At 38.3% G+C, this 16,511-nt stretch overlaps 1 protein-coding gene across 6 annotated transcripts in view; it reads left to right on the top strand.

Annotated features, from left to right (window-relative positions):
* The window catches only part of ALMS1 (ALMS1 centrosome and basal body associated protein), a 190,664-nt gene that overhangs the window by 167,476 nt on the left and 6,677 nt on the right, over nt 1–16,511 (top strand). For all 6 annotated transcript variants that reach the window (XM_010809860.4, XM_010809855.4, XM_010809857.4 and 3 more), the window contains 4 exons: nt 10,593–10,710; nt 12,744–12,947; nt 13,386–13,615; nt 14,337–14,520. In XM_010809860.4, coding sequence (XP_010808162.2) covers nt 10,593–10,710; nt 12,744–12,947; nt 13,386–13,615; nt 14,337–14,520 — 736 coding nt within the window. The remainder of the gene's footprint in view (nt 1–10,592; nt 10,711–12,743; nt 12,948–13,385; nt 13,616–14,336; nt 14,521–16,511) is intronic.

Here is a 16,511-nt window from a genome sequence, read left to right as displayed (position 1 = left end):
TTTCTTTTCTGTATTTCTTTTTTGAATTGCCTATCTTATCTTTAAACCAGGTGTCCTTAGATATGCTAATGCTTTTTTTCCCCTGAACATGTGTATCCAGGACATGTACATGTGAGGGTTTAAGAGTCAACAGAAGGGAGTAAGTTCAAGTGCCTGCTTGTCCTTCCCCTCTTCCTTCGATGGCACCTGCTCTTTCTCTGACTCGCTCTCTGTGCGTGTCTGACGTGTCTGTGCAGGCTCTCCCCACACTCTGTAATCGATGCTGCAGTGCATTTGCATTCTGTCTACCTCGGTGTTCTTCCTCTCTGCCTCCGTGCACCCGCATTCTGTTCACTTGTGCTGTCCTCTACCCCACTTCATGCCGTCTATTGTCTCACCGTCTCTGCTGCGTATCTCTTGTGAAAGCTTCTCCTTTCCTTCTCTCTCTCTCTTTCATGTTCTTGCTGTGCTTGCCTGCTCTCTCGCTCTCTGTTTTTTCTTTCTTTTCCCCTCTCTCACTGTCTGGTTGTATATTGGGGTTAAAGAAAAGGAATAGTTTACTACTGTCAGCACAAAAGAAGTCACATTCAGTTTCTGTTTATGAAGAAAAAGCTAAAGTTGAATGATTTTTCTGTATTTGTCACCCCTCATTGTTTCCAGTTGCCCACGTTACCAGCAGTTGGGCACATGAGCAACGTTAACCACCAAGGAGACACCCACAAGAGAATAAAATGATAGCCTTAGTCGTGTGTAAATGTTCACTGGTGTTTCTTACATTTTTATAAAACAGGCTACTATCATATCACTCTTCACAGTCACACATATGTGGAGAGAAACAACAGTCAAAGGCAGTATCTTTGAACCCAAGGATAAATTTCATTATGTGTTAAGAGATAAAAAGCAAGCTATCAAACACATGTATTTATATAGCTGGAACAAAAATATTAGGTTATTTTAAGATTGTGGGTTTATACATTTTTTCTTTTTAATTTTTCACTTTAAAACAAGAATCAAGTATTTTCTAATATGAAACCATAAAAAAAATTTTGTGGCACTAACTAAAAAGTGACCTCAGCCAGACTGAGCCAACAAAACATTAGTTAAGAGCTGGAAAACAGAATTCTTAAGCTTCTCATTGTGTTTTAGTTTCTGCCTAAAGTGCCCATTTGAATTCCAATCTAGACGTCATAAATCCTTCGAGAAGCAGAGTGAAAGAATAGAATTAGAAAAGTACTATATACACAGTTTTTATGCCAAAATAAAATAAAATTTTAACTTCAGCTGCCAAAGATTGAGTTAAATATACTCTTGGTTCATGGCGTCTCTTTTAAAAACTTGGTTCCCACATCCCATCCTCATTCCTCTCCTATATGCAACTGGCCTTGTTATGTAAATATCGTTTGACTTAGAAGAGTTCTTACAAAATATGTATTCTGTAGTTGTCATGTATTTTCAGCTTATATAAAATGTATATCATTATTTTTGTTATTTTCACTAAGCATTGTATTTTTAAGATGCATCTACATTGCTATTCATACATCTAATTCAGGTTTCTGATCATTGCACAGCCCTCCATTGAGTGCCTCTACCGGTTTACCTTTCCCTGTAAGTAACACCCATGTTGTCGTCAATTCCCAACAATGCAAAACACCAGCGGTGCACATCCGCGTTCATATTGCCTTATGGACCTTGTGAGGCTGTCTTTGGCACATAAATCCAGAAGTGGAATTCTTGGATCATAAATTACATGTATACATAATTTTCTGCATTAATACCAAAGTACTTTCTAGTCTGTATTTCTACCTGCAGTGCATGAAAATTCCTTTATTTTGAGTTTTTGGTCAATAATTTATAGCTTTGCCAGATTAGAAATACAAGTTTTTATACCATTGAAAGGTGAGGGATTTTTTGGTCATTTTTAATTAAATGTTACTTTTTGTGAGAGTCTACCCTATCTCCACTCTGTAATTTCCAAGGGAAGAAAGTCTGTCAGAGACTGCCAGAATTACTGCTGTGCTTACAACCAGAATGAATTCATATGTTCATCCAAACATAATATGAAATGTGACAAAGTACAAGGATGGAATATTTTAATTGTTTTTATCAGATTTTGATATATAACAGATAAAATAGCAGTATTTAATAGCAGTATTAACAGTGCTGATTTAAGATATCTATATAAAACTTTATTCCTAAAACACAGCATTCACATTTGTTCCAAATGCCCGTGGAATGTTTACAAAGATTAACTGTACACTTAGGCAAAATGTTGATAAATCCCCAAAGTAGATTACTAACTAAGCTTATATTCTCTAAGCACAATACAGTAAGGTTGGTATTTAACGGCTGTAACTTTTTTAAGGAAACATTTTAAAATATTCTAAACTTTTGGGCTATGGGATAACTAAAAATTGAGATTGTAGAATTTTTTTTTCATTAATGAGAGTAAAAGCAATATCCAGATATTATAGGATGTGACTAAACCTATATTTACAGGAAAATATAGAGCCTTTAATATTTTAGTTGAGCAGATTCAACTAGGAAGTAATTAAGTAAGCATTCTAAAAATTAGTCCCCCAGCTTGATCAATATAACCAAGATCTGGCTCTTAAAAAAAAAAGACTAAATCTTTAGTTATTGTGACCATAAGAAAAGGGTCAATGTTAATAGGTTGGAAGGATGTAACTCCAGTCAAAGATGTGGATTTCTTAAAGAAGATTACTATGTGCAACTTTAGGCTGATATATTTTAAAACCTAAATTAAATGGATGATTTTCTAAGAAAATAAGTAGATCATTAACAACAAATTAAAAGACCATCAGTAAATCTATAGACCTTCCTACCCCTAACTATGTGCCCTCCAGAAATTTTGTACAAATATATGTGCTCACCAAAAGTATGAGGGAATGTTTCTTCATTCCTTTGCCAGCTTTGAGTAGTATCAGTCCTTCTAATTTTGTTAATCTGATGTGTGAAAAAACTCATTGCTTTAAATTACATTTTTAAATATTAGATTTCAGAGGTTGCTTGTTACATTTCTTATTTTGAGAATTAACTTCCTATATACTTGGCACATTTTTCTCTGAAGAATTTTTGTTAATTGTTGAGCAATAATTATATGATATTAATGAAGGGAATGGTAACCCACTGCAGTATTCTTACCTGGACAATTCCATAGACAGAGGAGCCTGGCAAGCTACATACAGTCCATAGGGTCGCAAAGAATCGAGCATGACTGAGCATGCACTATCTAAAACCATCTAGTGGTGTAATAGCATTGTTGTATACTAAACTTTATTTATTTGTCACATGCTAGGAAAGGTCACTCCGTCCTCAAGATTGTAAGAAAGTATTCTCCTTGGTTTGTTGTTGTCGTTTATCATATTTAGGGTAGAGGACAATGTACTTAAATCCTTAATCCTCATGGGATTTATTTTGGTGTGTCTAGGTGTAATTTTATTGCCTAATGTTTAGTTAATTGTCAGATTTTTAAATAAGATAGTGATATTCACAAGTTAATTTATGAGAAAAATTAATACTGTTTTTAAGCTGAGCTTTGATCAGTTGGACTTGGTAATTAATAGCCATGGTTCTTTTGAAATTTCTGCGCAAAGCAGCTAAAATCCTATGTGATAAGGTAATCAAAATAGAGTGATAAGAAGAGGAAACTAATTCTGACTTATGAAATATGGAGTTTTATTTGTTAAACTTGAAGTTGAATCAGAGCATCCAAGTGAAAATGTCTAAAACCATAGATATATATGACCTCATGAGTGGAATAAAGATTTTAGAGCCATCCATGTAAAGGTGATCATAATCCTTATAAATACTATAGCCAAGAAGAAAGATTTGAGAGAATGCAGGGAAGAACAAAAGAGTGAGAGGACCACTGCCAGACCATAATTTTTGAGACTCATGTCATCTAGCTCTACCACCCTCTGTAAAATTTTAATGATCATTTTCTAACCTTCTGGTTTTTCCCGTATATTAATTGAGGACTTCAGCTCTTGGTTTTTTTCTTCTCTACCCCAAACCCAACCATTATCTGGAAAACTTTACTCTCCATTAGAGATTTTTTAACCTCAGTTCTAATGACAAGTACTGCTGTTACATTTTAACTATACAGTCTCATGGCCTTACTTTGAATTTTGGCATTATCCAGGTTCATTACGTCTCTGCAATCTTTATTCATTTTTGTATGAAAAGAAATTTTCTGAGGACCTTTCTGCAGGCACAATACATTTTAGGGGACAGGATATTTTATAGTTAGCATCTACCATACTTGCAGAAATAATTGACCAGTTCTGATTTTCTAATGGTAAATAATAGTTCTCACCTGAGTTCTGCTTAAGATTTAATCTTGCCTCTCAGACTTAAATCTATGTCAAAATGTTATTTTGAGGGCACACACTTTGTGTCATCTTTTACTGGTTAATAAGTTTTAGTATTGAATTGACAGTTGCCAGTTTGAGCTGCACATATCTAAAAACTTTTCACAAGAAAGGCTGTCTTTGGGTGCTATTGACTGTATTTCTGATTTTCACTCTGCTTTATCAACGTATATCTCTGGTACTAGAGTAGCTATAAATGAATTAGCGTAAATCCATTACTCTGAAAGAAAAGTATCTCAGCAGGCACCTTGCTGGCAGAAGGTCAATGATAACAATCTTCATACGTGAAGAATAGCCGTAGAAGGTCGTGTAAGAAAACATAGACTTTTTCCTACATTTGATACATTTTCCTAAGCTCAGTTTCCACCTGAAAAGCAATTACTTGAAAACCTTTTTTTTCTGGGTCTATCTGATGGTGTGTCTGATCAATGAATATGGGAATGAATTTCACCTAGATTTTAGTTAAGAAGTACAACAAAAAACCTGAAACATCTCTGAGATGGTGGCAGTTTTTTCTTAGTTGTAATCAGGCATCAACAGGTGAGTTTACTCTTACAATAATAGAAATTAAAACAGAAGAAGCCAGCCAGTATGTATCTCCTTTCAACTCTGCAACAGAAAGCTTAAAAACCATGGTAGCTGGTAATGTCAGTTGACTTGTGGTCATTTAAATCTTTATGTGTAAGCCCAACTGCAGAGAACTGAGTGGGCTGATTCACCTCCAGGCCATGAGGGATGCTGAGACCACTATAGGAGCTGCCTAAGACTTTCCCTTGGACTAAGGAAGGTGGGTTATTGTGGGTTACCAACAGCGTCTGTAAATGAATTCAGCAAAAATTGCCTTCTATCCTGTGTTGGGTCCTCAGCACAGATTGTCAGACACAGTGCAAGGCTGCGAATTGTGATTCTTGTTTGAGGAAGTCAGCATGGCATGACTGCATCATTCTCACAGTTTGCACTTAGCTCTAGCCGTAGTGTGTATACAGTGCTGCCATATGTACAGTATTCAGCGCCCACATTTGTTAGGACTGTTCACTGTTACATGAAGATGACACTGTTGGTACCTTCCTTTGTTCTTGTAGCCCTGATTCAGTAACAGGAGATACAAGACCACCAAGCATGAGCAGCAATTTTTCTCCAAATAAAGATAAATCTTTATTCATAAACTGCTTGTATTTCAGTTTGCGTACACAAATATACACATTTTATAGCTTTCTTGAGATGTTTCACACGCCATAAAATTCACCTATTTTAAGTGTACAGTTCAGTGGGTTTTAGTATATACAGAGCTGTGCAACCATCATCCCAATTTTAAGGTGTTTTCAATACCTACCATATACACATTAGCAGTCACTTCTTCCAACTTCCTGCCCCTTCCCTGGCTATGTTACTAATCTGCTTTTTTTTCCTCTCTCTCTAGAGTTTTTCATTTTAAATATTTCGTGTAAATGGACATAATATGTGATCTTTTGTGACTGGCTTCTTTCACTTAATATTTTCAAAGTTCATCTATAGTGTAGCATGTATTCATTCCTTTGTATGACCAAATAATATTCCATTGTATGAGTATACATATTTCACTTAACTGTTCATTAGTTAATGGACATTTAGATTTCTTCCACTGTGGGGCTACTATCAACAGAGCTGCTGTGAACATCCATATACAAGTTTTTATGTGGACATAGCTTATATTTCTTTGGGGCATATGCCTACGAGTGGATAGACTCTGGGTCATATGGTAAGTCTATATTTAACCCTCTGAAGGACTGACTACCAGATTGTTATGCAAAGTATTGTTACCATTTTGCATTCTAAACATCAATATGTGAAGGTTCTCATTTCTCCACATCCTTGAAAACACTTGTTTTTGTCTAGCCTTTTGATTTTTACCACGCTAGAGAGTTAACTAGATATATCTTGTTGAGCAAGAATTTATTTTTAGACTATTTTCTATTTTTAAATGTTTACCTTTTTACAGACAGGAATGAACTTAATCAGAAAGATTTAAGTGGAAGCAGACACACATACCAAGACTCCTCATTTAATCAGATGTAAACACTTGTTCTTTCACACCCAGCGGTGCATACCATGCCCAGTCGTGTACTTTGGAAGTGCAGGAGGTCCTCAGACTCGTTCTTGGGAAGGACCATCCACACTTTGCTGCCTCTGCCCCATAAGGTGCTCCAGCCTCTGCTTCCACAGCTCCACCACTCACTCACTGCTCATTGGCATCTCATTTCATTTGTCTAGGCACTAGTTGGCAAAGGTTTTGAAAATTTAAAAAGATCCAAAATCTGCCTGTGTTAGATTTCCTGGCTCTGTTCCCAGTTCTCTCTGAAGGCACAGGAAAGAGATCTAATCTACTTCTCAGGTCCCCACTTCCTTCCCTGAAGTGTTTTTCTCTCAGGTCTTCACTCATTGAAGCAGTTCTCACAGGTCATCCTTTCTACTCCACTTTCCTAAGTTGGCAGCTTGTGGGTCTATTTGTTGATATCCTGTATTTAAACATGTCGCTTTGAATTACATATGGTGTGCCTCAGATAGTGACAGCAGATTTATCATCCTCCTCTCTGTAAACTAAACGGGTAAAGCATCTGCCTGCAATGCGGGAGACCCGAGTTCGATCCCTGGATTGGGAAGATCCTGTGGAGAAGGAAATGGCAACCCACTCCAGTACTCTTGCCTGGAAAATCCCACGGATGGAGGAGCCTGGTAGGCTACAGTCCATGGGGTTGCAGAGTCGGACACGACTGAGCAACTTCAATTTTCACTTTCTGTAAACTAGAACACTTCTATGGCCTAACATATGCTTTACTCCTATTGACTCATCAAAGCCATTAAACCTTTATTGCCACACTTCCTTATTTTTGTTTAATTTATTCTCATTTTTTAAACTGATAATACAATCACATGGTACAAAATTTAAAATACATTAAGTATTTGATAAAGTCTCTTCCCTCTCCTGTTCCCCAGGCACCCATCTTTTCAGAGTTACTCAGTATTACTAGTTCTTGCATATCTTTAGAGATTTTTAAACAGCTTTATTGAAGTAAGTTTATGGAGCTGTGCAGTCATCACCACAATTCAGCTTTAGAACACTTCTGTCACCCAGACAAGTCTCATACCTGTTTATAACCAATTCACATTCCCAGCCCAAGACAAACTCCCATATTCCTTTTTTCTGCATATTTCATATAAATGGAATTACGTAATAGCTAGTCTTTTGTATCTAGCTTCTTACGGATATTTTCAGGATTCACCTTACAGTATGTATCAGTACTCCTTTTTATTGCTGATTAGTATTGTGTGGCTCTACCACATTTTGTTTGTCTGATGGCCAGTTGGACATTTGCATTGTTTGATTGGGGGTGGATAATATGAATAATACTGCTACAAATATTTGTGTAGAAGTTTTTGTGTAGACACAAAAATTTTTATGTGGACTCATTTCTTTTGAGTATATACCTAGGAGTGGAATTGCTGGGTCATATGGTAAGTTTATGTTTAGTTTTTAAGAAAAATCCCAAAATGTTTTCCAAAGTAGCTGTATCATTTTGCATTCTCAGCAGCAGCTTGTGAAGGTTCCAGTTTCTCTGCTTCCCTGTCAGCACTTAGCACTGCACATCTTTTTGGTGATAGCCATCCTAGTGGGTGTAAAGTGGTCTCACACCGTGACTTTAGTTTGTTTCCTTCATGACTGATAGTGTTGAAATCTTTTCATATGTTTATTGGCCACTCTTACATCTTCTTTGGTAAAATATCTATTCAAATCTTTTGTCCATTCCACATACATGAAATATCTCACAACTTATTTAGGCCTTTAATTTCTCCCACCAAAGTTTTATAGTTTTCATTGTACAAGTCTTGCACTTCTGTTGTTAAATTTATTTGCTGATATTTCATTCTTGTTGATGCTACTGTGAATGGAGTTTGTTTCCTTAATTTTATTTTCAGATTGCACCTTGCTGGAATCCCATGGACAGAGGAGCCTGGTAGGCTGCAGTCCATGCTAAAGATCGGACATGACTGAGCAACCTCACTTTCACTTTTCACTTTCATGCATTGGAGAAGGAAATGGCAACCCACTCCAGTGTTCTTGCCTGGAGAATCCCAGGGACGGGGGAGCCTGGTGGGCTGCCGTCTATGGGGTCACACAGAGTCGGACACGACTGAAGTGACTTAGCAGCAGCAGGATATAGAAATACAATTGACAAGAATATAGACATACAATTGATTTTTTATCTTCTTGACCTTATATTCCACAATCTGGCTAAACTTTTTTATTTGTTTTAATACTTTGTAGATTCCTTAGTATTTTCTACAGATAGCATCATGTCATCTGCAAATAAAAATTTTACTTCTTCCTTTCCAATCTGGGTTCTTTTATTTCACAGGTATTTTATACATAAAAGCAAGTAACTATATATTGCATATATTTTCTTCCCTTTTCACAAAAGTGGCAGCAAACTTTGCTTTTTGTATTTGACAATTAATATTGAAAGTCCATTTTAGTGTGTAAATTATTCTCCCCTTTTTTAAAAAACAGCTGCAGAAAAATTATAGTGTATTACCAGTCAGTCAAATCTTCCTCACCACACTTTCATACATATTGGTTTAACATGATCTTTGTCTCCTAATTTTATATTAGCTTTTTACATTTTTTGCATCTAAGTCATTTGTTCTTTGTAACACTTGCATAGTTTCAGGAATGCAGCTGTTCCCTTTTCTAGATGGGGAAACTGGCAACAGAGATTATGGCTTGCTCAAGAAGAGACAGCTAGTAAAGGGAAGATCTGAGACTGGTTTAGGTATTTGGACTCCAGACTCACGGCTTTTCTACTGTATCAAAGTTATTGCCATTCTTCCTGTCTGATGCATAAGGCTTTACAATTATCCCTTGTTTGATTTGGCCTATCATTCCTGTTATTATTAGGGATCCTGACAGCCCTTTAGTCCCTTCTGGATGTTTTATATGGGAAAGCTGGTTCCATCAGCTTATCCTTCAGCCCCTGTAACTCCATCTTGCCCTCAAGTATGCTATGAGAATTTTTGTTGTTTTATTCAAATTAGTTCTCTGCTATATATTTCTGATCTACCAGTTAAATGACCATATCTACCAGGAAAAAAAAGGCTAACCTGGCAGGGTTTTATTCTGCCTGCTTTAGTGAATCTTGGCTAAAATTTGCTGATCTTTTTTTTTTTAACCTGCATATACTTGCAAATAATCAAATTTGTTATCCATTCTGGAATTATGCAGGTCATCATTTTTAAAGCCTGCAGTTTGCTATGCTATTCTTTTTAAAAATTAATTTCCTGTCTCCAGACATTTAACATAGTTCCTCTGCTGCAGGATCTGTTGCAAGTTCCCTGAAGATCCTGAAATATAGTTTATCTAGCTCAGGGAAGGAGATGCTCTGTTTCCTTTCCTGACTTGGGCTTCAATTTACTCTACCAAACGTCCTTAATCAGACAAGCACCTGGCATTTATTCAAAATGTGGATGCCCAGACCCCTCACTTACAACATCCAATTCATTGTTCTGGGTTAGGACCCTTTCTCAGGAGAGTGTTCTGATGAACCAGTTTTAAGAAATACCATTTTATATCAAAATTTTTTTACTATATTTTGGTAATCTTTGTCATTCACAAACATTCCACCATCAGCTCCCTTCATTGCTCTACTTGCTCTGAATATAACTAAAAAACCTTTGGGGCTCAAATATTTAAGTGCTTTCTGCAATATTCCTCATATCCAGGACTTCTCATAGGGCCTTTAAGCTTTTGGGCATTTATTCTTGAATAAACACCTAAGTCGGATCTTATTGGAAAGCACTCTCTGCAGTTCACCACTCAGCCTCTTTAGTTATCCTCTGCCCTCTTTCTTACCAGTTTTGTGGTAGTGTCACTTCAGAATTTCATTCTCACACCAGGCTAATCTTTGTCTAGCACCCTCTTCAGAGTGTTTTCAAGTCCTGGGAACACACCCAGTCTTGTCTTAGCTTCTTGAAACAGCTTGAGCCCTTATATCTAACTACAGCGTCCACCTCTCTATCACAAAATATGGAGTAGTGTGTTCACATTGCTGCAAGCTTCCTGGCAATGTCATCTCAGCCATTTGAACTGGATTGGAAAGGGCTCTTGGTAACTTGTATATTTTCTTATTCTGTAGGTAACTATGCCTTTGACCACAAGTAGTGATAACAGGATCTCTTTTGTTTTTCCAGGTGACGGACCATGTCTCTTCTGACTCTGTTTCATCTTCTACCAGTAGTTTTTGGAGCTCGAACTCTACCCTTTGCAACAAGCAAAATACACATATGTTAAATAAGGGCGTACAAGCAGGTAAATTAAACATTTTCATTGAAATATTAATATAAGTAGCTCTTAAACCTGTGATAAGACACTCACCTCACTCACAATAAAAGAAATGAAGATTAAAAATGTACTCGAGTATATTCTCTGGTGGTCCAGTGGTTAAGAATCTGCCTTGCAGTGCAGGGAACATGGGTTCGATCACTGCCCGGGGATCTGAGATCCCACGTGCTGCAGGGCAGCTATTGAGGTGGCTCACCACAATTAAAACTTGGCACAGCCAAAAAGAAATACATAAGTAAATTTTTTTAATTAACAAAAAATATATACTCAAATGCCATTTGTCACCTATCAGACAAAAATTTAAATTTGATAGCAAGTTTGTGGGCAGGCATGTATGGAAATAGGTACATTGTAGGAGGTGTATAAGTTGGGAGTGCAATCCTTATGACTAACAACTTGGCAGTTTCTATCAAAATTACTTTGACCCAACACTTTTACTTTTGGAGTTTAGCCTATAGATATGTGGTGCAAATGTATAAAATGACAAATAGTTAATGACAGAATTAACCTCTGAAGTATTGTTTTATTATAAGCATTAAAGTAAAATCAACTTAGATGTCCATCAGTAGCTAAATTGTTAAATAAATTATTGTATATCCATATAATGAAGTCTTTGGAGAAGGAAATGATAACCCCCTCCAGTATTCTTGTCTGGAGAATCCCATGGACCAAGGAGCCTGGTGGGCTACAGTCCATGGGGTTGCAAAAGAGTTGGACGCAACTGAGTGACTAACATAATGAAGTCCTACATAGTATGAAGAAGCTTTTGCTACTAATGTGTCAAGATCCCCAAGATACATAATTAAAAAAAAAGCAAAGTACAGAATTGTATGTAGCATGCTACTACATGTATTTGAAAAATGAAGAGAATTGCTTGAATGTGTGCAAAAATCCTCTGGAATCACAGGGTTATAAACTTAATGGAGAACAGGAATGGGAAGGAGGCTTTCACTTTATGACTTCCTATATCTTTTGATATTATAAAACAGAAGTAAACCTGCCTCTTGATTATTTTTCCCTTCAAGTCATGTCTTTACATCTGTTAACCTCTTCCTTACCTTGGTTGACTGCATTTACTGTCCTTCTTACTTGGGATCAGAACTGAAATCTTTTTCCCAGTGAATCCATATTAGTAGTTCTTTCCCTCTAATATCTAAACTGACAGAAGTGAACTCCTCCCACAGACACACACATCTCCATCTCTCTACCTTCATCTTCCTTCTCTTCTCTCTCTCAAAGCCTTTTACCCCACCCAAGAGGAGTCAGTAGCCTGCGGTTTGGAAACCTTAAAATTTTTTTAATTTACTGAAGTGGAATAAAAAAAAAACTTAACTCTAGTGGTAATAGTTTAGGCAGCAGTGAAACTACCATTCTTTATGCAGACATCATAATAAGAAAAAGATGTATATCACTTATCATAGTTTAGGATTCTTTCTGATGGCAATAAGAGAAAATACAACTTAAATTTGTTCTTAAAAATAAGATATCTCACATATTTGAAATTACAATAAAACTTTGAAGACGCTTGATGTAGTAAATCAAATAATGTGATTCCAAAACGGTTTATATCACCTTTCAACTCTGCTTGCATTGTCTTTTTGCTTATACTCATTCAGAGCACTGTCTTCAACAAATATTTGTACATGATGATACTTGTTAAAAATGTGTCCCGATGATTGTTTTGAATATTTTACCAGATTTATTTATTTACTTTTTCTTTTGGCCACACTGCACAGCATGTGGGATCTTAGTTCCTTGACCAGGAATCAAACCCGTGCCCACTGTTGTGGAAGCATTGAACCCTAACCACTGGCCCACTCGGGAATTCCCTATTTTACCAGATGTAGTTATGAAGATGATAGATCTCAATACTTTTTCTTTGCAGAATAGAAAATAAATGATTAAAATTTTCTTTTTAAGTTTTCATTTACTGACTTAAATGCATCTTCCAACTAAATCTCAAGGCTTTTCTCAGAGAGGTCTGTGATCTTCACCCTCAGGTAACTTGGAGATTGTGAGTGGTGTCAGAAAAAACACTCGAGATGTTGGAATGACTTTCCCAACTCCAAGTTCTAGTGAGGCTAGAGTAGAAGAGGACAGTGATGTGACTTCTTGGTCAGAAGAAAAAATAGAAGAGAAGAGGCTCCTTACCAGTTATCTTGGGGACAAAAAGTTAAAGAAGAACAAGAAGACCTGCTGTGAAGGTCAGTTTCTAAGTCCTGCTTTCTTAGTAGAAAAACGTGAATTTCTGTTCTCTTGCAACACTAGGATTCTTCATTTCTAAACAACTTAATGTTGACCACTCAGCACCGCCTTGGCACATTTTCAAAGTACAGTCATCTCTCTATATCTGGAGGGGCTTGGATTGAGAACCCCTCCTGAATACCAAAGGCTATGGATGCTCAGGTCTTTTATATAAAACGACCTAGCACTGTCCCCCAGATGCAAGGATTCTGCATGCGTGTATACAGAGGGCTGACTGTATTTAATGCTGCAGTTAGAGTCTATATACCTGCACTAAGCAGACTCTAGGGCATTTTGCTGGCCCCTGACAGCTGATTCCCTGAGAGCCTATATTATGCATATGTTTCTGATGAGAAAAATGAAAAATCTTTTTTCTTTCTTAAAAATATCTCCTATAGGAGTTTCATGGTTTGTTCCTGTGGAAAATATGAAGTCTGGTCCTAAGAAGGAAAATATGCCCAAGCTTCATGGCCCTGGTGTCTCCTGGTTTGCACCAATAACCAACACCAAACCTTGGAGGGAGCCACTGCGGGAACAGAACTGGCAGGGACAGCACATGGACAGCCACAGTTCTCTAGCTGGCCCAGGCAAAGAGCCGCTGAAGCCATTTGTGAGAGCAACCCTCCAGGTACAGTAAGGTTGAATTAATTTTAGCTGTATGTTTAAGGAGGAAGAAAGGGTAAACCTGTGACTTGGCATTCTGAAGTATAGTCATGTGACCCTTGTTTCGGGCACCTCCACAGTTCATCTGTTCTCACACTCATTAATCAAAGGCTGCCTTACTATTAGTAGTATAAATCACATATCACCCTCAGTATCTGAGAGGGGCAAGGCAATAGAAGGGAAGATGTTGTGTAGCTACTCATTGGGTTTTGTAGATAGATACCTGCATGGGGAGTGTAGTAGAGGCCTGATGTTTGCATCAGGCTTATGTTTGTTCCTCCATTTATATAACTCCTATTTCTACTTAGCACAGGGTTTAAAAGGCACCAAGTCTCTTTTTTATAAATACTTGGGACCCAAAGAAAATGTTATTTAATGATGTATTTCTTTGAAGGGAAATTTAAAATCACACAGTGAGCCAAACTTTATCCCATCCACATTGGGGAGAGTTGTAATTGCCATAATCTTAGTTCTTGTTTATTCCAAAGGCATTTCTTTGATCCCTCTGATTTTCCTACTGGAATTCTCCTACTCAGGGAGTTGTTCGATCATCCTTCAGCTCTAGGTATTTTCTGTAAGTTACAAATAGGCTTTCCAAACCTGCTGGGCAGGTACTGTTTTTGTAGGCCTTTGGAGAAAAGACTGCATCATTAATATGAGGTTGGGGGGCTTTTTCTTCTCCTCAGGAATCACTTCAGCTTCACAGACCGGACTTCATCTCCCGCTCTGGGGAGCGGATAAAGCGCCTGAAGTTAATAGTCCAGGAGAGGAAGCTGCAGAATATGTTACAGAGTGAGCGGGAGGCACTGTTCAACACCGTGCAGGAATGGCAGGGCTACCGGGACCCCGTGCACCTGCTCCGTAAGAGAGGTACACTCTGCCTGTTCACTTTCCTGTTACTTGGTAGAGAGGGCAAGGTCTGCTTCATGCAAGGCAGCACTGCTCAATGCCAGGCCAGTTACAGTTCAGAAAGTGACTTTTTGCTTGTTGAGACTCAAATCTCCTTACATAACAGAACCTGCCTAATTAAGCTCTCAGCACTTCCATGATCCAGAAAAGCACAGTTAATCTTGCCCTGTCACTACATCTTAAAAATGAGAGTGTGCAGTGAGAATGGGCACTTGGCTTGCAGAATCTTAGTTCCCTGACCACGGATTGAACCCAGGTCCCCGGCAGTGAAAATGTGGAGTCCTAACTACTGTACCACCAGGGAATTCCTGAGAATAATGTTTTTAAAAACCAGCTCTGTCACCATGAACAAGTTAGTTCCAAAAGTATAATGTTTTGACGGGGCTTGCTTCCCTCAAAGGGTAATAATAAATACTTACAGAGCTCTTGTGTTTTGCTCAGACATTATTCTTATTTAATGTTTATAACACTTCTATGGGGTGGATACTATTAACATCCCTGTTTCACAAATAAGAAAACTGAGGCAAAGAGAGATTAAGTACCTTGCCCAAACGGATTTGAACCCAGGTGGGCTGGTGCTAGACTCTGTGCTCGTAACAATTATGCTAGATGTAATATCTCAATAAAATAATATGCCAAAGCTGTGAACACTGTAAAGTACTCCCTAATGCTTTAATCACTGCCTTACCTGTAAACAGGTCAGTGTTTCAATTCTCACTGCTTAGTCTGTGCCACAGCATTGTGTCTTCAGGAGCCTTAGGCCGCTGTCATAGTCATCATCGTCTAACCCTGGCTTTGCCGTTGCTCACCAGCCTGCACTGCCAGCTCAGGGTAGGGGCACAAAGCCCTAGCTGCTCCCTCTCAGTTCCTGAGCAACACACTCTTCCTTCTTAAGACACAATCCTCTGTTACCAATCCCCTAAGGGTCAGGATCCCCTCAATGGATCCTTTGCCCAGAGTCACAGTTGTCAATTGAATGAGACCAGGCTCAGCATAGCAGAACATTAGCTGATCACGGAATGGAGAACGGAGAGCTCATGTTTTTGTTTGTTTTCTCCTTTAAAGATTTTTGTGATGTGAACCATTTTTAAAATCTTTATTGAATTCATTACAATATTGCTTCTGTTTTATGTTTTGGTTTTTGGCCGAGAGGCATGTGGGATCTTAGCTCCCCAACCGGAGATTGAACTTCATCCCCTGCACTGGAAGGTGAAGTCTTAACCACTGGGCTGCCAGGGAAGTCCCAGTAGAGCTCGTGTTCTAAAGAGAAGCGGAGTAAGGGAATTGAGGATTAGGAGGCAGATAGGTTGATTAGGGCTTGAGGAAAGGGGCGGAGATTTTCAGGGGCAGCCAGGGCATGCACAGTCCTCCATGGTCCTTTGCACATGGTAAAGATTGTGCCTCAGTTCAGTTCAGTCGCTCCATCCTGTCCAACTCTTTGCGACCCCATGAACCGCAGCATGCCAGACCTCCCTGTCCATCATCAGCTCCCACAGTCTTCCCACACTCGTGTGCATTGAGTCGGTGATGCCATCCAACTGTCTCCTCCTCTGTTGTCCCCTTCTCCTCCTGCCCTCAATCCCTCCCACCATCAGGATCTTTTCCAATGAGTCAGCTCTTCACATCAGGTGGCCAAAGTATTGGAGTTTCAGCTTCAACATCAGTCCTTCCAATGAACACCCAGGACTGATCTCCTTTAGGATGGACTGGTTGGATCTCCTTGCAGTCCAGTGGACTCTCAAGAGTCTTCTCCAACACCACAGTTCAAAAACAACAATTCTTTGGCACGCAGCTTTATATTCCAACTCTCACATCCATACATGACCACTGGAAAAACCATAGCTTTGACTAGACAGACCTTTGTTGGCAAAGTAATGTCTCTGCTTTTTAATATGCTGTCTAGGTTGGTCATAATTTTTTTCCTTCCAAGGAGTAAGTGTCTTTTAAATTCA

This window comes from Bos taurus, chromosome 11, assembly GCF_002263795.3.
Source record: "Bos taurus isolate L1 Dominette 01449 registration number 42190680 breed Hereford chromosome 11, ARS-UCD2.0, whole genome shotgun sequence".
NCBI lineage: Eukaryota > Metazoa > Chordata > Mammalia > Artiodactyla > Bovidae > Bos > Bos taurus.
The sequence above is the reverse complement of the archived record's forward strand: the minus strand, read 5'-3'. Positions and strand labels throughout refer to the sequence as shown.